This window comes from Protopterus annectens, chromosome 6.part1 (genome assembly GCF_019279795.1).
Source record: "Protopterus annectens isolate FY-2018-M chromosome 6.part1, PAN1.0, whole genome shotgun sequence".
Classification (NCBI taxonomy): Eukaryota; Metazoa; Chordata; order Ceratodontiformes; family Protopteridae; genus Protopterus; species Protopterus annectens.
Window position 1 is genome coordinate 464,263,140 of NC_056738.1, and position 22,761 is coordinate 464,285,900.

The 22,761-nt window shown below is 41.8% G+C and overlaps 1 protein-coding gene across 1 annotated transcript in view; it reads left to right on the top strand.

Moving 5' to 3' along the window:
- Window positions 1–22,761, top strand: part of PACS1 (phosphofurin acidic cluster sorting protein 1) — a gene marked incomplete in the record, with an annotated part of 1,397,033 nt that overhangs the window by 849,279 nt on the left and 524,993 nt on the right. Inside the window, 2 exon segments of the mRNA XM_044075887.1 lie at window positions 2,604–2,722; window positions 22,372–22,507. Coding sequence (XP_043931822.1) covers window positions 2,604–2,722; window positions 22,372–22,507 — 255 coding nt within the window.

A 22,761-nucleotide genomic window follows, 5' to 3' on the forward strand; every position in this document is an offset into this window, starting at 1 on the left:
AGGTGAGAGATTGAAGCACTTGATAATGGCTAATCAGTGCACACTACTTTACCTGTAAGGCCGTTGACACTATCTCAGATTCTGGTGTTACTGAAAACCTCAGTTGCCTGAATATTCACCACAACACAATCCTCTAGACAGCAAATTAGCACCCAGACAGAACAAACACATTGAATATTGGTGACATGCTTTCTTCTAAAAGACTTGACACTAGGACTGTATACTTACCTGATATCCAAGCTGACATCAAAGGTCTAAGGCTGACAGTTTGCTGATTACTGCAGACTTGTCACTGTCATCAACCCTCCAGCTGAAAACATATCCTACAAGACCGTATAAACTGCACTAGTACTTGGTGTCACAACCATGGGCCCAAGCTCAGTGCTTAAAAAAAATACACTACTTTTTGGAAACAAAAACAGCCTTTGACCTACTGCATAAAAGATACAACAACCAAAGATGATACCTCTATTACTGACGTGGTGTTTTTGTGGACAGTGAGCTCTCCTTTGCTCACCATGTGTACGCTGATAGTAGGAAATCATTCTGCTTGGTCCAGCTAATTACTAAAGGCATATCCTTCAGATGTTAAGGAAGTTATTGTCCCCCTCTTCTTATCCCTAATCAGGTCTATAATAGAATGCAGTGTCCCCTTTGGGATGTAATTATCCAACAACAAATGAAATCCATGCACGTATGGCTGCTGCACGGTTATACCATTTGAACAAACCAAAAAAAGAAAAAGCCAGCACCCAAAATCCACGTGTGTCTTCCAGCAAAAAGACTTTATTCCATGACCAGTGAGGTCATACCGGTTTCGGCAAAAGCCTTCCTCAGCAACCACACATCATTATATATATATATATATATATATATATATATATATATATATATATATATATATATATATATATATGTACTGTTCATTCACAAGCCCTTATATACAATATGGTAGCGACTTCTAGTAAATAAAAAATAAATTACAAATTAGATTACGAATGTGACAAAATATTTCAAAGTCACAAAATATCTGCATGTACAGGAATACACAATAAGTATAAAATAATGATCCATCACAAAATATTTCAAAATTGGTCATTCAACCCAGGTGAAAATAAGGCTCCCAATTTAATTATACGCATTTTTTCTTTGTTCGTTAATTGTTCATGTAATACATGAGTCTCATTATTTCTAAACCTGATACGGACAATGACCATAAAACTGAAAATCCCTGTTGTGTAGTTATCCAAACCTATCACATAACTGAAGACTACAGCTCTTCCTACCCAAGAAAATCTCCATTATGAGCTTCTATAGTTATGTAGACCTGATAGGAGTTCTGTCACTTTACTGTGTCTCCTGTAGGCTCTTAGAACTTTGTTTGCCAAAAAAGAATGAGAAAGACCCAGTCCTGCTCAACCTCTTGCATCTCTGGAAAACAAGAAATATTACCAGTACCTTCTCTAAGAATGTAAATATGCATCAGAATAGATACTCTCCTAAAGGATCCCCCCCACTACCTATGGAATAAGCCTCCACACCTCATCAAAGTAGCTTCTTGTATCTATTTAAGTGCATCCTGATGAGTTAATGGGGATCTGTAAATTCAGTCCACTGGATTTGTACTTTAGGCCCTTATAGTCAAAGGAAGCAAGTAGTGAGATTTACAATGGCTAGGCTGTCAATGGTCTACTGGGCTGATTGCCTAGTAATAACCTGTAAACCTTTGAGAAGTTGTGTGTTGTTTGGGCCTTGTGTCTTCTACACTGATCACTGGTAATGGCTTGCGTATGAGTAGGCATTTGTATCCAATAAGTGCTAAAATCCTAGGAACTGTATCGGTCTGAACTTGAAAAAAGTCAGAGGATGAATCATGGACATTTGTATGGTTGCTATCAGAGAGACCTAAAATACTCATGGAAATTGCATTTTAGGACCCTCTGCCACCTACAGTTGCTAAAGAAGTAAATGTTTAACATCTTTGGTTACTTCTTGCCACCCCATGTAGATGTTTTACGTATGGAAGGCATATTCCTGCTCACCCAAAGAACTGTATTAGGCAACACTATAACTTTTTCTTAGGAAACTGCATATATGCCTTGTCTACTGCATGCTGAATGAGTGGTGTGCCTCACATTCAGGAGGTTGCACATGTACGAAGACATGCATGAATGCATGTACATCTTAAGGACAGAGATCACAGAGCTACCAAGGCTGTCATGAGGGAATGGGAGTTTGGGTATACTCCACAGCACGCAGCTTGACACTACCAATATCCTTGATTTCATCACCAGCCCTGAACTAGGGTCAGGCTGAACCCAAGGAGGCTAAGGCAGGTCTGATAGACCAGGTGAAAGAGAAGAGGCAGCTGATGGTCAGTTTCAGAGGAGAAAAAAAGACTTGCCGACAAGCAGTGTTAATGTGTTTTTTGTATTTATCTTGTTAGTGTGTTCTTTGTATTTATCTTGTCTAATCTATGTTAATATTCCTTTCAGTGCTTTATCATTGAGTTTATGCCTTTGGGTTACTGTTGAAAATACAGACACCTCCGTAATTAGAAAAGAAGTAAATGGTTCACTGAAATGTTTGACTTTATTTTTCAGGAGCTAAATGAACAGGAACTGCTGTTTGGAGAGTTGAATAGTTCTGTAAGTGTTATGGAGAAGACAAAAACACCAGTTAAAACCATCAAACCAGATTCCCAAAGCTTTACATCACCCAGGTAAATGTAACTTGTTGCTGAGTCACACAAAGGTGTTGTTCTGTCCTTACATGTAAGAATAACATTGATTTTTATTAAGTAGGTGTGGCTTTGATAGGCATTTGGTAGGCTTATTAACTTTTCCTGATATTTTATTTGATGCTATGGCGTTCATTCGCAAATCACTATGAGGCAAATGTTAATTTTCATGACTGTTTTAAGCTGTACTTTCTCAGTTTATTTTAACAGCATAAATGACAGGTCTTTGCTTCTTTCCCTGATAAAACCCCTGCAGTAGTCCATTCTGTATTCTTTTCTGTCTGGGACTTCTCCACAGAAGTGAATATTTCCCATTAACCATGAAGTGTAGCTGAAATCCAGGATAACTTTCAAGCCAGAAAACCTTCTATGGATTAGTATGAATTGGTCTACTTCTCCTCTAGCTACATCTTTTATTACTAAAAAGAATATCTTTTTAAAGTCTGTCTGAACCAGAGTCCTATATTGTTTGAAGTTCATCATATAGGGAACCCTTAAATTTCCTAACTAAACTGTTCAAAGTTTTTGCTATTTTTATTACTGTGCACCCCCATCTGTCTACATATTACTCTACAGGGGAAAGTGTTTCCCTGTCGTACAGTGCATTGCTGCCCACCACCCTGGCTCTGTGCAACTTGTTTCTTTTTCATGTAAATGGAAAGTGAAGAAAGGTGGCTATGCAAAGTCTTGGGTGCAAAAGCCTGACAGATGGAACACTGAGTGTGGTCATGAGACACACCTAAGCAAAATAGGCACCTATCAAGGAGGTCTTTATGGAGAATCTGCCTCACACACTAAAATGTCCCTTTCTTGGATGACATGCAACCCACTGAACAATCTAAGAAAAAGGAACCCCACTGGGGTACTTAGCTGAAAGATGTAGGCTCGGTATAACCAGCAAAGTGAAGGGCGTTCAGACCTACAAATGATAATGGCTTTCGGACTGGTGGCAGTGAAGTTCTGCGTTGGGAGCGTATGTATGTCACCCTTAACACCTGTGCTTGTGTTGGGAGCATACGTATGACGTACAACATTCCCTAGGTAATAAAGGCTTTGATATACTGGCCGGATGTTGGGCCATCCTTGGCATGAGATCCCAGAGGTAATGAGTAGTGCAACAGTGAAAAGCAGGACATCTACTCTTATAGTAAGAGTAAACACAATTGTACTTTCGTAAAGAAAAAAATGGAAATGAAGAAAAAGTCACAGTTAGTTAAGGTAATTGTATAGTAAGCATTGCAATGCATATTTGTATAAAATCTGTTTCCAGCCTGGTCAGATATTCCTTATTTTTGCCTCTTGCTGTGACTTAACATCCTGTAGATTTGCAAAACTCACCTACTGTGATATGAAACATTGTAAACTGTCATCTCCACCCTCACAAAAATTTTGAGATTGTATCCATATATATCCCCCCAGGTGACAACATCCCTATTTAGAAAACTTTCTCTCCTGGCTCACTCAGCTTATTCCATATGAAAGTATTATACTTGGTGACGTCAACATTGATTAGATTTCACTCTCCTCCTTATCTCCAACTCTTAGCCTTAACCTATTTGGATTCCACCAACTTATATCCTACCCAACCAGAACCAATAAAAACTCTACTATAGGTTCTATAATTGATTGACTCCGTACTTCCGACCCCAGTCTCTACCATAACCCTGGCATTCTTCCTAACTCACTGAGCGACCATTCCCCTACCTATATTTCTAGAAATTTCAGACAGTCTCCCAAGGAACACCACCACAGAGAAAACCACAATCTAACTCATTCTGACCCCAATAAATTCAACTCTGTACTGTCCCAACATCAACTGGACCTTTCTCTATAACCTCCCTCTTAATGATGTCGTAACCACTTTCAACAAAATATTCCTGGATGTTCTGAACTCCATGACCCCAGCCAGAAAAATTAGAGTAAAATCAAACTGTGCCCCCTAGCTCACTAAGCAAACTCGCTCAGTTATGCATCCGAGAGATGCTGCCTGGAAAAAGTGGATCAAAAATAGAACTCCTCCCCTACTCCACCAGTACAAATAACTTTGAAACTTGTGTAAAAAACTAGTCGTAAAAGACAAAAAAACTTTCCTTAGCTCCAACCAAGCCAACTCACACAACAACCCAAAAAAGTTTTTGTCCACAGTTAAAATTATTATCCTAGAAAACCTCCAACCCTCAACCCCTTCCCTCTCAATACTGCCACTGAGACTGCTGCACTTCTAAACAAACACTTCATAGAAACAATTCAAAAGCTAACTCAACCAAGTCCCATTGCCTCTACTTTACCCATACTTCACAACCCCTCCTCCCCCATTTCATTCTCCTTTCAACCAGTCCCTACTTCTTTCATCATATCACAACTGAATAAACTCAAACCCTGCTCTCCCTCTGTTGATAAATTACCCCCCCCCCAAAAGCTCTGCCAAATCCATTGCTTACCCAGTCTCTATCTATACAAGTCGCTCTGTTACAGAAGCCCTTGTCCTAGACCCTTGGAAAGCCTTCTTCACAATCCCTCCCCACAAAGGTGGTAACTTCACTGACCCATTCAACTACTGTCACATTGCAATACTCTCTCCACTTTACAAAATTCTCGAAAAATGTGTCTACACCCAACTACTTAAACACCTGCTTGACAACAATCTTCTAACTCCCACCCAGCATGGATTTAGACCCCACCACAGCACATTTGCAGCACTGCTCTCATTTACCCATACTGTAGCAAAACTCCATAATAACAACCACCTAGTTTCCTATCTATTCCTTGATCTCTCCAAGGCCTTTTATACAGTCTCTCACCCCATAATGATATGTAGACTTTCTGATCTCTATCTCTACCCCAGCTATAAATTGGTTCTCTAGTTACTTATCTAACAGACAACAATCTATACGGTGGCAATATATTACCTCCCCATTTCTACCCATCAACACAGGCATTCCCCAACGCTCTAGCTTAGGTCCCCTGTTGTTCAGTATCTTTACAAACAAGCTACACACTGCTACCAAGCTCTCTACACTTACAACACGCCGATGATTCAGCCCTTATCTCCACCACCCACAGCATTCCAGAACTCCTTGCCCACACCCAAGTCACCTTCACCTCTGTCGAAACCTGGCTCACCAATAAGCAACTAATACTAAATCCCCAAAACACGAAGCCTTTACTGTTCCTGCCTAAAACAATGGTACATCCTAAGCCCTCCTTCTCCGTTACCGCACTTAACAATACTATCCTCACACCAGAACCCTATACTAAACTACTTGGTGTAACTATTGTTGACGCATTAAAATTTGACTTTCACATCAACCAGTGCATAAAAAAAAAATCAAAAACTTGATTTCTGTTCCGTAATTATAAACTACCCTCTCCCTCCACTAAAAACCCTCCCTTGTTATGTCTCTTCTCTTACTCTGTCTTCTATATGCAGCCCCAGTCTTTATAAACCTTCAGTCATCTCTCCTCTCTATATTAGAACAAACTTGCCACAAAATAGCTAAATTCTTGCCCAATCTACCATATGATTCCCACTGTCTCACTCTTAAGTTTTTATTATGGCCTGAATTTAAAAAACAACAACTTCTTCCACAACTACACGTAACACACACTGTACTCTATAACCCCACTTCTTGTCCCTCCATCTCTAACATCATATCACTCTAACCCCACACATCAGCTTTGCACATCTGACAAACATCTTCTGGACATCTACATACCCACTAAAAATATAGGCAAGTCCCTGTATAAATTCTCTGTCGCTCATTCCTGGAATGCCCTTCCCCTTAATATAAAAGTATTCCTATTAAAGCCCAATTTAAACTCTACCTACTAAACACATGGTCTTGTCTATGTCAAAGTCCTACCTGAAATCATACTGCTCTCATCCTAATTTCTTCTTCCTTACCCTAAGCATGTACCTTACTTCTTTCTACTTATCTCCAATACTTGCTTTACTTCTTTACACTACTCCCTGTCTCTTGTAAATACTAATGCACATGGAGTCTCTAGCCATTACCTGTATATATTTTGACATATTGAATTTAAAAATGTTGTGTACCTGATTTTTCCACGTCTTGAACAAAACTATGTCAAATGCGATTCCAATTCTACAGTGTATAAGAACTTGAAACTTTATCATTGTAAAGATAACTATTTTTCTGTGATATTTTTTTGTAATACTTTTGTGATATTGTTACTTGTATCTAGAGCTTTATTCCTTGGATCTTCACTGAAAATGGTCCCCTGGCTCAGTTGGACTAACCCGGTTAAATGGCAATAAATATTAAATAAAATAAAATTTCCTTACATATGTTGGTTTCACTTCATTTTCTTTCATTTATTCCATGGAGGTTAATATGCCATCTGTACATTTTTTTAAACAAGAAACATTTTTATTAAATTATCATGTATGACATGGGCCATGTTACATTTATATAAATGAAAATAAACCATAGTGACACAATCTCTGTTGCAAACATTCATTCCAAACTGTGCCAACACAACTGTAGCTACAAACATTGTGCATCACTTTTAACATGTCCAGTCATTTAGTCAAACATCACATACCTCATTCAAATCCTGCCTTCTTTTAAACCTTGTTCCTCCTCTGCATGTATTGATCCCCACATTTCCCATTTTTTCCTATGTGATGTGCTCCTACCCTTTTGTAAAGATCCCATTTTCCAATAGTTTAATCTCTGTTACTATCTTTGCTACTTCTAGTAAAGTTGGTTTAGACTTGGATTTCCATTTTCTAGTAATTGCTTTTTTGGCAGCCATCTTAGTTAGACACAGCAAGGCCTTACTGTGTCTAGGCATTTCCTATTCTGTATCATACCTCAAAAAAATCATTTCGCTAGTTACTGCAATTTGCTAACCCAGCATCTCCAACAGAGCAGTCTGCAGGGAATCTTTAAAGTTTGTCAACTCATTTCACTGCCAGAAAATGTTACCTCTTTCTTCCCCATCATACCTCCCAACATTTGCTGTCCACTTGAGGAAAAAATGTTTGAAATCTGATTGGGGGTATAAAAGCACCTATGTAAATGCTTCCAGGCGAATATCCTAAATCTTCTAGATTTTGATGTATATTTGGGAGACATACATATACCCGCAATAGTTTCTTTGTGAATTGGTAACCAGAACCACAATCAGGATTCTTCTGTAAAATAAAATATATTATTTATTTATGACCAAACCAATTAAGTGCTTTCATCCTTAACAGAAACAAGACTTCATCGGCATCAGACCATATCACCAAGATGGCCTTTTTATACTAAACCAATTAATTAACCACTTATCCAGTTAACCTAGAACAATGGGAGAAATCATTACACAGTGTATAATGAAATTCAAGCAGTCTGTCTCACACAAAATACAAACCGTAAAACGTTTACAATTTTCAACCCATTAAAAGTTATTCACCCTCATAATTAAAACAGACTGAATAGAAGTATTCATTTAAACCTGGGTAAACATTCAATAGTTTGTTCCTCATTTCTAAGTCTTCTTTTGCTGTTATTGACTTAATCAGCTGTTATCCAAGGGGTGGAGATGTCAAGGTGTTGCTAGAAAACAAAGAATTAAAATGGCAGTAACAATTACAAGCAACCTCTTACCTAGGTTTTAATGACTATACTTCTGTTCAAGTCTGTTTTGATTATGAGGGCAAATCACTTTTAATGGGCTGAAAGTTTTAAATGTTTTATGGTTTGTATTTTGTGTGAGACAGGCTTTGCTTGAATTTTATTATACACTTTGTAATGACTTTTTTCTCATTGTTCTATGTTAATTGGATAAGTGGTTAATTGGTTTTGTATAAAAAGGCCATTTTGGTGATGTGGTTTGATTCTGATGAAGTACTCTTTGTGTTTTATTTTATGGAAGAATCCTGGTTGTGGCTTCCGGTTACTAGTTTTTTATTTTTTTCTTGGTTGTTCAGTGGTAACCGCCCACTTTTTTAGTTATTAGTTGCTCGCTTGAGTATTGAAGCCAGAAATGGAGTCTTTAGATGACATTCCCTCTTTGTTTTCACCTGAACAAAGGGAAGAAGTAAACATGTCAAGGTCTGAAGTGGAGATTATGTAGGGTGAACTAACACGGCGTATTGAGCTATTATCTCAGAATAACAGCCCAATTACCAGTACAGGGAAAGACTTTAAAGACATTTTCCCTGTGCAGAGCAGAGGCAATACTTTGATGGCAGGAAATGGTCCAAAAGATCTGGAGTCAGCTCCGAATGGAGGACAGGGGATTTATGCCATCCATGACTTTGCCATCCAGAAGTGGTGAAGGAACAGGAAATAGTACAGTATTATCTCCGAATGGAGGAAGTCGCACTGGAAGTAATATAAGGGAGAAAGGAAGTTTCACCCACTTTCTAGGAGTTTCTGATGGTGCATGTAATGCTGAAATGGAAGGATGTGGGGCTGAAACATTAAAACAGAATGTGAATGAAACCCTTCTGGAGCTTGTGCTTGTTTCCACTTCAGATACCTCATTTCAACATAGAAAAGGTACTGTGCCTAAGAAAACATATGTGGCAGTTTCTGGTGCTATAGGGGAGGGAATAGTTTGTTGAACAAAACAGTATAAACAATAGAACTAATTCCTTGCAGTTTGAGGAATTAGGAGGGATTTTAACTTTGAACAACACGATGAGCAAGTTGAAGCAAATTGTAACTATAACTGTACATCGAAAGACTTGATTAATAGTTTAGGAAAAAAGCTTTTGAAAATCAAGACTTTACAAATGGACAATGAATATTTTAGGAAATGTATTGAATTAAACATTGTCCCACAGGGACTAAGAGTTTTTAAATTTCTATTTGGCTTAAGGTATGATGATAAAATGTTTAACGAATTTGTTCAGATGTTTGCCAGACATAGTTTTAAGTTTATGCACATGATTATTAAGTATAATGTAGAAAGTATTAATCACCTTTTACAAGAAATAGAAAATTTGAATGTGAAAATTAGGAATGATTTGATGTTTGAGCAGTGGGAAAGGTATTATAATCTATTCTTAATGTGGAAAAGAAATGCAATAATGGTTTTAAATGGAAACAAAGGAAGTTAGAGAGGGATTTAGAACAATATGCTAGACATGAAGCTTATGTTATTAAAAAAGAAAGAAGTAGTAAAAATCTGGGCAACAATTTAAGGGGGATTATAAAGTAGGGAATAGATCAGGTAAAGGTCCAGATGAGGAGGAGAAGAACACCCCGGGTTTTTCTGGCAGGAAGAACCATTGGAAAAAGAAAAGATATCACCGGAATTATTCACAAGAAAGACAAACATATGTTTACCACCCCAACAGATAGGAATAAGGCAAATGGATCCTGATATAGTGACTTTCGAAAGGATAGATTTTGTTCATAGGTTCATAGGTTCATAGGTTCATACTAGGCTATCTGCCTTTAGTATGGGGAACTATACCCATTATTTTGCTGTGCCTCTGTTGAGCAGTGACACTGAGGTAATCCCTGGGGTATATCTGCGATCTCCCATCCATTGGTCAAGATTTCTCTTGAACAAGGCCATGCTCTGCCTCACATAGGGATTTTATTCCACAGCATAGGAGTCTTTGGGTGATGAATCTATCCGATCTAGATTTTATTCATCAAATCTGGGTTTGACATGGCCTTGTATGTTAGGCAAAGGTCACCTCTGAGCAGCTGGAGTTCTTTCAGTCGGGCAGCATAGGACAGATGTTTGAGACCCTTTATCCTTTTGGTGAGGAACTTTTGTGGCCTCTCCAGCTGCTGCCGGGTCAGATACATTCCGAATGGGGCATTGTATTCAATCATTGGTCTGATGAGTGATGAGTATAGGGAGACTATGACCTCCCTTGATCTAGATGAGAATTCAGGGTTTTCATATTTATAACTGTACAGAACATTGTATTACAAACAAAATGTTTTTTCTTTATTTCAGAAGGGTGTGAAATTTGTACCCTCCTCAAAATTTGATGTTCTGGATACTCTCATTGAACTTAAATTAATCTTCCTCAAAAAATAACTTCTTTATTTGGTTCAAAGGTAATGAAACAAAAGGTGCACAAAGTGAGACCAATAATTTTAAAAAATGAAAGTTCATTTAATCCTCAACTCATTCTGACTTTACAGATATTTGAGAAAGCAGTGAGTGATGAACTTTATTCCCTTAGTAGAAGGAGGGAGAAAACTCATTTCTACAATTTGCCTAGGGAAGAATGGACTTTATTGAACCAGTTGAGGCAAGATAATGCTATTCGAATTATGAAGTCGGATAAAGGGTGAGGGATGGTTTTGTTTAATACTTTGAATTATTCTAATGATATGTTTAAATTGCTATATGATTTAGATATTTATTCTCCCCGGTTTCACAAAATGAGATTCATATTGCCTACCAGAAAATTGATTCTCTTGTAGAGGAGTACGTGGTTGAACAGAGAATATCTGGGGAAACGCATTCATCTTTGAAAGTTAATACCCTAGGGTTCCCACCTTCTTTGGCATCCTAAAATTCATAAGAATGCCAAAGAACCCCCCTTTAGGTCTACTGTGGTGGCCAATGGTTCTAAAACCTACCCTTGGTCAGTATGTATAGATAGGTGTCTTAAACCCATTTATACAAATCTCCTTATAGATTCTTGGCGTTTTTTTAGGGAGATTGAAAAAGGACATTTGGTCCAAAGACCTGATTTTCCTCACTGTTGATATTAAAGATCTTTTTACATTTGTTCCCCAGGACAAGAGGTTAGATTTTTTTTTGATGGTTTGAACAGATATGTCCCCCTTTTTGGGTAAGATGTCAGGCTTATAGAAGAAATGATGGCTGTAGTTTTGGATAATAATTTTATATTTTTTGAGGGGGAGTTCTTTAAACAGAAAAAGGGAATGGCCATGGGATCCTCTTGTGCCCCTGTTTATGCAAACATGGTAATTTTGGCTTGGGAAAACCATTGTGTATTCAATCCTACATTCTTTTAACCTATAGATCTCTATGTTCGCTTTTTGGATGATATATTCATCCTATGGAAAGATTCAGAAGAGAACATTCACCAGTTTGTTAAATGTTTGAATAATTCCTCCGAATTTTTGGAGTGTACTTATAAGTTTCTTCCTCCATCATGACTAGAACTGTGATCTCCGGATTGGTCTTTCTCCTTTAGAAACATTCATGTTCAGTAGCTCCTGTTGGTCAGATGTAGAGGTTATTTTGTTCCTTCATTTGGTGGGTTCTTTTGAATAGGTAGCCCACATGCAAGTTCCCGATGTGGGGAGGAGTCTGATGAGGAACCTCATCTTTTTTTTTTTTTTTTTTTTTACCTTGAGGACTGTAATGTTCATCTTATTTAGTGAGTGATCCTTGTTAAGTTGCCTCCTTGGCGTGCCTGATCCCAATTTAAGGCCATCCCTTTTCATCTACAGTAAGACTGTGCTAAGCTTGCTTGAGGGAAGGGTATGGTCTGGACTTCTCCAGGTCTGTATAGCCAGTAGTGCTAATCCCTCCCTGGGGCTGACAGAGCTTTCCTGAAGTGCAAATGACCTGATCGCTGGGGATGTCTCCATTTTGTTCTGTTTTTTTTTTTTCCCCTACATTCTTTCTCTGCATGCTAGGTAAAGATTTCCATTCAGCTGAAGTCCTGCTGGTACCAAAAGGATCTTTGTATTTTCATGGCTTTCCCCATCCCTTTGGGGTGATGGTGGACTTTACTGTGGTAGAGGGTGTTTTGTGACTAGTTGTTTCATATGTTCTTTGATCTAAACTCAGAAGGGCCTTCTGAGCTAGGAGGTATTTTGTGGGGAAAATCCAGATCATGGTTATGTTGTTTCACCTTCAGTCCCATTGTGGCTTATTCCAGGCTTCTCTCCTGTTGTTTTCCATTTAGATGGATTAAACATTGTAGATGGATTCTTTTGGGTCACCTACAGGAAAAGAAGCAGTCTTTTGAGCCCATCTGAGTAGTGAATCATGAGAAGGAGACTCTGGAGAGCTGGCCTTTATCTTTCTGCTAGAATAGGCTTATCCCTTCTTCCTTTAGTATTGGAGGGGTGAAGAGTGTTGTTTTACATATTTGTGACATGGGAGGCTGGATCCAGTTCCTTAGGTTCATAGATGTTTCCTAGGCTAATGACCACAAGGGCTTTTTTAAGCATAGCCATGCATCCCCAATCTATGACAAGTTCTGATACCCTTGATAAGTGTAAGCAGGGGGTTGGGAGATGTACCATTTACAGGTTACCGGTGTAAGGGCCTTCAGTCTTTGTCCCTGGAGTTCTGTGTTCCTGTCCTCCTGGAGACTGAGATAGGAAACAATGACCAAGCCTCTTCCTTTTTGACCCTGGTTAAACTCTAAAGGCTTAAAGAGGTGGTTCATGATTAGCTTTCCAACCAGTGTTTTCTTGGTCCCCTGGGTCCATTGGGGAAGTTGGGTTACTAGGGAGTTTCCTGAGGGTGTGGATCCTCTGGAGGATTGAGCAGTGATAAATATCATTGTGGTCAGAGAGGTCTTTGATATTACCACAGGTCAATGCATGGAGCTCTTGTCCATCCCAGGATCCTGGAAGAGTGTTTTGCTAGATTTCAGAGGAAAGGATTTGATCAAATCCTAACAATGACTAGTCAAACACCCCTGTTGTGGGCTTCCTTCCATCCCTTCTGGGAGAGCCTTCACCTTTTTCTCTCTTCTGATTAGCAGATGGGTCCTGAAATCCAGACAGGTTTGCCAGTCTCACATTTTAGGCTATCACTTTGTGCAGCTTTTCTTTCAGTGTAACCCTGCTTCTTGTTATCTTTGTTCTCAGGACTTGTTGCAGATGGATTTGGCCTATCCCCACTCCTCATGGGGCAATATACATTTGTTTGAAACAAGTTAATTCTTTTGGCCCCCTTCATGGTGAGGGGGTTTGATTCCTCTGCCTAGGATCTGCACTGTTGCATTTGCTGGGCTAGGGGCTAACTGCCAGTACTTTTAATAGATATCAGTTGCTTTCCTTAGGTTGCATTTCTAACCACCATCTCTGGGTGCTTTCGCCTCCAGCAAGGCTGTGGTAGTCCACTCCATATAAAGAGTGGGCCTTCAGCATTTTTGACAGAGTCATTACACCTTTTCATTGGTGACATCCAAATCCCAGGTAGATTCCTTCCTCATGGCTCTGGAGGAGAGTCTTCTATTTAGATTTTCTTAGTATTTGCTTTTTTTGGCTAATCTTGGTGTTGTTCATTGGTTCCTTCTTTCCATACAGTTTTATTGTTTTAGATTCTGCTGAGCCTTAGGACCTGTCAAAGTGGGTCTTAAAACTTACATCTTCTTATCTGTTGAGTTACAAAGAGGATTCATCCTTGATAGGTTATTGGTACCCACCCTTTTTCCCCCATGAGTGGTTGGGATTCCCAACTGACTTTAGCTGTTGGATTCCCAGGTTGGACAAGTTATGTCCTAGTTATCTCACTTGGTAGCAACTGGCATAAAGATTTGTCTTTATTTGTTGATCTGTGAAAAGTATTATACAAAAAAGTTAGATGTCTTGTTTTTATAAGTATCTTTTTTTCTTGTTGCAGGGTGTTTGATTATTAGAAGTAAAGGTGAGATTAAGGAGAATTTATCGTATTATTTTTGCAGTATACCTGAAGAGAGGCAAGACATCTCCCTTTTACGTATAAGATCTTATGAGCAATGTTTCCTGTTTCAGTGACATTCATAGGGAGGTAGAAATTAAGGTGGAGGTTGTAGTTCCACTTATTCTGGGGCAGGAATACATATTGAAACTGCTTGCTTGATTTCCCTGATGTTTGGACAGCGGCACCTTTTCTAAATTATTCTTTCATCTGTAGAAAATCTTTGACCCTCTGCCAATTCCTTATTCCTGTACTACATGTTATCTTGGTCAGGGTAAAGAAATCAAATTGTCTTGAGAAATGGAAAATATTTCACCAGTTATTTTGAACATATATTTTAGAAGCAAGCTAGAAGACTGACTTCATTTTAAAAGTTATACTTTAGTCCTTCCCAGTGCCATCCAGGTCTTTTCTTATTATATGAAGCAAGTACTGTTAAAGAGATTAAGGAGGAATGTTCTTGAGAGGTGATCCTTTATCTTACAAAATAACAAGGTACTACTGCAAGTTCTTAGTCCTGCCCTGTCTTGGATCACTCCAGTCTATACAGACACCACTGAGACTGTTCAGAATGATAACTCTCTTACACCATTCTTCTTCTTATACCATAATAGTCATGTATAGCTATGTCTGGTATTGAAAGATGCTTATTGAGATGTTGTGGTATTTCAGCCACACAGAAGATGTCTCAGATTTTTGATGGGAGAACCAACATTTTCACTTTGATTGGGCAGCCCAGTGGGACAGCAGTTAGCATTGCTTCCGTTTTGCACTGCCTGATTCTGTATCTCAGTTTGGAACTGATTGTACTTCTGTGCACAACATACACACATTCTTCTTGTGTCTATATGGGTGTCTGCATTGGTTCCCACTCACATCTTAAAAACACTGGTGAGCCTCAAAGTTTGCCCATATTAGGCATGCTTGCTTCGTGTGTGGGGGTGTCTGTTTTTCTGAGTGCATGTTTTCGTCTGTGTGTGTGTGTGTGTTTGTATATGCATGCATCCTGTGATGGTTTGGTACTCCATTCAGTATCAACTTCTGTGCCTTGTGACAGTGCGTGCTGGGATATTTCCTAGCTGTGATTGCTGTGATGTGTGTGCACACATGGGCATGCATTCTGTGATGTGTCAGTGCCCCATTCCATTCAGGATGAACTTCTGTTCCTTGCTCCAGTGAATGCAAGGATGGGCTATGGCTCATTCATGACCCTGTACTGGATTAAGTGGCGAATTGGAGATAGTGTGAATAAATGGCTGTTCATGGCCATGGTGGCTTATAGGTTGAGAGGGATTCACATTTGTCTATATAAAGATGCATCCCTTGTCCAACCAAATCAGTGAATCATTTGTTGAAGAGAATAAGACTGTTTTTGAACTGTCTAGGTTTCACAGTAAGTGGAGAGGAAAAAAAAACGATTTTAATGCAATCTCAGTACTGCTCGCTGCTGCTGCATATTTTTAATTAGAAGAACAGAAGATTTTATTGCAGAAAACTTGATGTTATGTAGTCCAATCTCGCCTACATTCTTACTCACGGGTTCGGAGCCGAATATCGGCTCCGACTCGGCCAACTTTTATTTTCTAGCACAAAGTCTCTTATTGGCTGGGCTAAACAGGTATCCCATGTTGCACTGCTCCATAGCCCCAGATCTCGTTTGCCGCTCGTGTAGCTAGGACGTGGTCTCGCTTGGCTGTGGCTAAGTACCTCTAAATTTCTCTTTTCTCTTCAGAAAATTGTTGCTAGTCTAACAAAAGCTATTTTCGTAGCTATTTCTTCTGGTTTACTGTTTAACTTTTGTTGAAGTGTTGTCTGTGTGTGAGTTGGTATCCCTAACTGTTCCGGTGGGCTAGGCCCGTTTAAATTAGAGGACCTAGTCCTCCTTTTTTGTGTAGTGTTTTTACCTTACACTTTCCTGGTTTTAGTGAGTAGTTTTTCCTGGTTGAGTTTGTGTGTTGTAGGTTTTCAAAGAACCGTTTAACTTAGAGGTTCTTTGAGGTTTTTGTGTGTAGTGATATTTTCCCGTCTTTGCTGTTTTTCGGCTAAGTCATCTCCTTGGTCTTGGTGTTGAGTAGTTTAGTTAAGATGTCTAAGGATCAAAAGGAACATAAAACTTCGGGTTTTAAGAAATGTTCCAAATGTAACTACAATATGTCCATTACGGACGGACATTCCGTATGTATGTATTGCCTAGGAGCAATTCATTTGCAAGAATCCTGTAGCTTCTGCCACGCCTTCAGTCCGAGGGTGCTACAGGAAAGAAAAAATAAACTTATATTGAAGGGACTCCTAAAACCTTCGTTTGAGGAGTCTTTAGACTCAACTTCTAGTACCCAGTCCAAGTCTAAGGCTTCAAAGGCAAAGAAAAGGTCTCCGGCTCAGTCTGTCTGCTCGGAGCCACCGGAGAAAACTTCAAAACTGGACTCTACCTCCTTGGCTCCTCTGTCCTCGGGGCCGCAGGAGGTATCTGTTGTGCTGGAATCGACCTCGGCTCCAATTTTATTGGAACCCATTCGGAGCCGGTCTCCCGGTGTTAGACATGGTTCTCCTGATAGGAGATCCCAATCCCCCTCTCTGTCCTCCAAATCCTCCAGGCTTTCCGATTTGGATGTCGATAGGGTGGTTCACAGGCTCCTGCAGTCGCCGGTGTTGGCTAAATTATTTTCGGCTCTGACCCAGTCGGCTCTGGAGCCCGTCCCGGTGCTTGTGTCGACGGTTCCTCCTCCGAGCACTTCCTTGTCTTCGGAGCCGAAGTGCTCCGCTCCGAGTGATGTTCTTGTGCCGGCTCCGATACCCCTCAAGGGTTATCGGTGCCGACGTCGGCTCCCACCATATCGGCTCCGTCCACAGGTTTCGGTACTTGGGTTTCCTCTGTTGGGCCCGAGGGGGAAACTTCGGGACATCTGTCGGTTCTGAGCCTCCCTCTCGGCACTTCGGCTCGGGGAACCCCGACCCTGGACATGGCCTCGGTGACCGGTCAGTCCTCAGATTCGGGGGGACCCGCCTTCGAGGCCATGAGGAGCGCACTGGCCAGATTTTCAGTTACATCACCCGAATCGGTCATTCCGTCCCCTTCAACCCCAGCTAGAGCTTCTGATGCCCCCCTATCCGTAGATGGCGGAGCCCAAAGGTCTGGGGATACCCCCATGAGCGGTCCCCAACTTTCTGAGGGTCCCTCAGAGTCCATGCCTGAGGAGCCTCCCAGAAAGAAGTTGTGCAAGAGGAAGCACATAGACTCCCAGGACGAGTCTCTCACTTCTGGTACCGACCTCGAGGAGTCAGAGGGGTCCCCCAAGTCGTCCTCTGATGACGTCTCTTTCTCCGACATCCTGGAGATATTGAGACAGAGAGGCGACTGGCCATCCAAAACCCCCTCTGAGGAGGAGACTGTATTCTTCAAGGCCTTTGGGGCTCAACCCTCCGCCTCCTGGGTGTCTCCACCCTTCAACGAACTCCTGGATTTAATATGTCGAAAGGTGTGGGAGAATCCTGATTCGGTGGAACCTGTGCCCAGAAGGCCCAATAAATTTCTTTCTGCCCCCTGAGAAAGAGTTTCTGTCCAAAGGGGTTTCTGTAGATGCCATGGTTGTGGCGGCGGCCACACAGCAGGAAGTAGCAGAGTCTTCTTTCTCAGTCCATCCTCCTAACAAAGGAGTCCAGGAGCATGGACCGGTACGGGAAGCGTACCCTCTCATCAGCGACCTTCACCCTGTGATCGCTGAACTATCTTTGTCATTTTACTCAGCTCCAGACAGATCTCTTCAAGAAGTTAGGAGATACTCTAGCGGGTAACGTACTGAGGCGTTTAGCACACACGGTTAACGCCCAGGTGTCTACACTCAATTCAATTGTCAACTCGTCCATGAGGCTTATTTCGTATGCAGCCGAGGGGGCGAGTAGGGCAGCTAGTTTGGGAGTAGCCCTCAGGAGGCAAGCCTGGATGTGCCTGTGTCATTTCGCGGAGCCCTTCAAGTCTTCCTTCACTGACACCCCCTTCGATGGGTCCTCACTTTTTGGGACCAAAGTGAAAGACACCCTCACCAGATGCGAGCAAGAGGGAAAGACCCTGTCTGCCGTAGGGGTCCATTTTCCCCTTCCCTCTAGGCCTTACCCAAGGCTCAGAGAGGAGGGAAGATGTGGTTCAAGAAAAGTCTTTCCCTGGCGCACAAGGTGAGTCCCCCTCCAGAGGCAGAGGAGGGGAGGTTATTCTGGATGACGCCGCCCTAGAGGCAGAGGAGGCCCCCTCAACTCGGGAGACCATGATTCCTTTTGCGGTTCCTCTTACCATTGTTCCTGATGTGTTGCCCAACTGTGCTATTCCGGAGCCAGTCGGGGGCCACATTTCATTGTACCCAGAAGCCTGGGAAAGCATCACCCAGGATCGATGGTTGCTACAAATTTTTCCGGAGGTTATACCATTCCCTTTTTGTCAGATCCACCTCCAGTCAGGAGAATCCCGGACGTTCCACCCAGTCAAAGGGATCACACAGCATTAGAAGTCTCAAAGCTGCTAAAGAAAGGGAGTCATCCAACCTGTCCCCTCAGACCAAATCGGATTAGTGAAGTACTCAAGACTCTTTTTGGTGCCGAAAAGAACAGGGGACCTGAGACCCATTCTAGATCTCAGCCGATTAAACCACTACATTCTGAAGTCCAAGTTCCAAATGGTCACCCTTCAGTCCATTTTCCCACTGCTGGGAAAAGAAGTGTGGATGTGCTCCATTGACCTCAAGGATGCTTACTACCATATCAAAATGGACAGGGCATCCAGGAGTCACTTACGCTTCCGGCTGGGAGCCAGTCATTTTCAGTTTCGTGCCCTGCCCTTTGGTCTCACCACAGCCCCCAGGGTGTTCACCAAGTGTTTGGCAGTGGTGACAGCTCACTTGAGACGTCAAGGATTCCAAGTGTTTCCATACCTGGACGACTGGCTCCTCACCACCCCCACCAGGCATCTTCTCATCCGGGCCAGGGATGCTACCATTACCCACTGTCAACAACTAGGAATTACCTTGAACTGGGAAAAATCTGCCTTGCTGCCCTCACAGCGTGTCACATTTATAGGCGCAGAGGTAGACACCGTCCAAATGCTGGCCTTCCTGCCCCAAGAAAGGATCGGAGTGTTGCAGAATCAGGTTCATGCTTTATTACCCATCAGGAAAGTAAAAGCGAGATGGGTGCTTCAGCTTCTGGGATCCATGGCAGCTACCATTATGTTAGTGCGTCTAGTGAGATTACACATGAGGCTTCTTCAGTGGCTTCTCTTTGCCCAGTGGTCTTTTCAGAAACTCCCCCTTTCCCACCAGATCCTACTCACGGACCGATGCAAGCAGGATCTCCGTTGGTGGCTATGCTCCACCAATCTGGACGAGGGAAAACCATTTGTCCCTTCGTCACCTATCGCCATGGTGAAAACGGACGCCTCCCAGATTGGGGGGGGGGGGGCATTATCTTGGCAGGACAGTCCAAGGCACATGGCAAGATCACGAGGTACATCTGCACATCAATGTTTTAGAGATGAGAGTGGTGTTATTGGCATTGCGGGCACTTCAGAGCTCTCTCCCTCTGGGAACAATTGCAATTCACTCGGACAACATGTCCGTTGTGTGGTACCTAAACAAGCAAAAGGAGGAACCAGATCTTACCCCCTGTGCAGAGAGGTCATGCGAGTGTGGCAGTGGGCAGTGTCTTCCCAACGGTTTCTAGTGGCAACGCACATTCCGGGGAAGGCCAATGTGATAGCAGACAGGCTGAGCAGAGCTATTCTGATGCCTTACGAGTGGTTCCCTGAACCTTCTGGTTGCAGAACAGATTTTCAGCAGGTGGGGTCAGCCTTGCTGCGATCTTTTTTCCAGCCCACTCAGTGCCAAATGCAGCAGCTACTTCACCCTGATCCCCCCACAGGGGGAGTCTCCCAGGGATGCTCTAGTCCACGATTGGCCCTCCGGTCTGCTCTATGCTTTCCCTCCGTTTACTCTGTTACCAAGAGTGATTCAGAAAGCCATATCCTTGGGAAGCAAGATGATTCTAATTGCCCCACACTGGCCTCGCCAAGTCTGGTTCCCCTTTCTTCATCAATTTGCGGTGAACAGTCCTTGGATTCTGGACCCAGTACCAGACCTACTGACGCACATGTTGGGGCAGTTCCATCCCTCCCTGCGGGACCCTCAGGTTGACAGCCTGGCTACTCCACTTCCGTCGTTAGTGAGACTTCATCGTTTTTCTCCTGAGGTGGTACACATTCTATCCCCTTCTCATAAGTCTTCCACCAGGAAGATTTATTCCAGCAAATGGAAGAGATTTTCCATTTGGGCTCAGGCTCAAGGAATTGACCCATACACAGCCCCAATTCCTGCTGTTTTGGATTTTTTTCCATGCTCTTTTGGCAAGGTTCTGCCCCTGCTACCATTAAAGTGCAGCTGGCTGCTATTTCTAATTTTCATACCTCCTACGAGCCTTCCCTTATGGCACATAAACTCTGTAAGGCCTTTTTGAAGGGCACCTTGTTACTCCGGCCTCCTGTGTCAGAACCCATCATGCCCTGGGATCTAAACTTTGTTTTGCAAGCCTTGACTTCCCCACCTTTCGAACTGGCTGCCTCCTGTGACTTAAAGTTTCTGTCTTGGAAGACTGCTTTCCTAATAGCCATCACATCAGCTAGACGGGTGTCAGAGATTCAAGCTCTGTCCATCAAACCCCCGTATTTAATCTTCCGTAAGGGCAGGGTTTCTCTTAGACCTAATCCGTCCTTTCTTCCTAAAGTAACGTCTTCTGTTAATCTCAATCAGTCTATTGAGCTGCCAGTTTTCTTCCCTCAATTCTCAAACAAAGCAGAGTTTAGATTTCATCAATTGGACGTGCACAGGCAATTACGATTCTACTTACACAGGACAAAACAACTACGAAAAGCTGACCAGTTATTTGTGTCTTTTTCAGAAAGTAGAGCAGGATCCCCTATTTTCAAGGTTACAATCTCCAGATGGATTTCAAGTTGTATTTCCTTTATTTACTCCTCTGCAGGCAGAAATCTACCATTCCCCGTCAAGGCTCACTCTACTAGGGCTGTTTCTGCGTCAATAGCTTACCATGCTAGATTTTCTTTGGATGATATTTGTGCTGCAGCCACATGGGCTTCCCCGCACACCTTTATTACTCATTACAAACTGGACGTGGCTTCTAGGGGCCGGGCTTCCTTTGGTTCCACAGTCCTCAGGAGTATCTTCCTTTGAGCCTCCCAAGATAGAGGTGCTGGGGACGCTGTCCCGTGAGTAAGAATGTAGGCGAGATTGGACTACATAACATCAAGAAGTTATTTACTCACCATAACGTTCGATGTATGTAGTCCATCTCGCCACACATTCTTACATACCCTCCCACCTGCCCCCTTCCTGGAGGATTTGGAGGCTGGTGAGTGTACCCTTCAATGGTAGTTGTTTTTTCTTATTCCCTTTGATAGTGTTCTACTGTAGTGGGTTATTGTTATGCATGAGGTGTGATTGTGGGTTGGCAGCAAACTAGATCTGGGGCTATGGAGCAGTGCAACATGGGATGCCTGTTAAGCCCAGCCAATAAGAGACTTCATGCTAGAAAATAAAAGTTGGCCGAGTCGGAGCCATTATTCGGCTCCGAACCTGAGAGTAAGAATGTGAGGCGAGATGGACGAGATGGACTACATACATCGAACATTATGGTGAGTACATAACTTCTTGTTTTGTATACAGTGATCTAAGCCGTCAGCAAAAATGCTGCTGCAGTGCAAGGCTGATACTGCTGTATGCCAGGGAACATTGGTACTGCTGAAAAAGACTAAGGGGGGAGAGACCCAGTGCTTTGGTGGTTACCTCAGACAACTCTGTCATGATGTTTTTTTGGTAGTATAAATCTGTTTATCTGCATTTTTATTTATTATTTTTTAAATAAATATATATTTATTGGTTTCTCCTTTTGAATTTAGAGGGCTGTTAAACTTGTGGACACTTTTGGTATAATATGTGATATAGCACCTTTGAATTATTTTTCTGTTTCAGCAAAGTAGAGGGTAGTCATACACCAAGGCAGAAGAGAAGTACCCCACTAAAGGAAAGACAGTTGTCAAAGCCACTGAGCGAACGGACCAACAGCTCTGATAGTGAGAGATCACCTGATCTGGGGCACGGTACACAGGTATTCTATTGTGCAATGCTAAGGGATGAAAGTGTTTTGAAATTCAGTTTGCTGCATGTAGTTACATTTTAAACCTATTAGATGTTTAACTTGTATCCTGGTATCTTTGGGTTCTAATATCCAACAAGTAATACTACTTAGGTTATACAAATGGTTTCTGTATGGTACTCCTTTTCTTTTCTAATTAGACTTTGTATTTTACTACAGAGATGTTTTTGCTAGTGTTGTACTATGGAACCAGTTTAGACCTTATA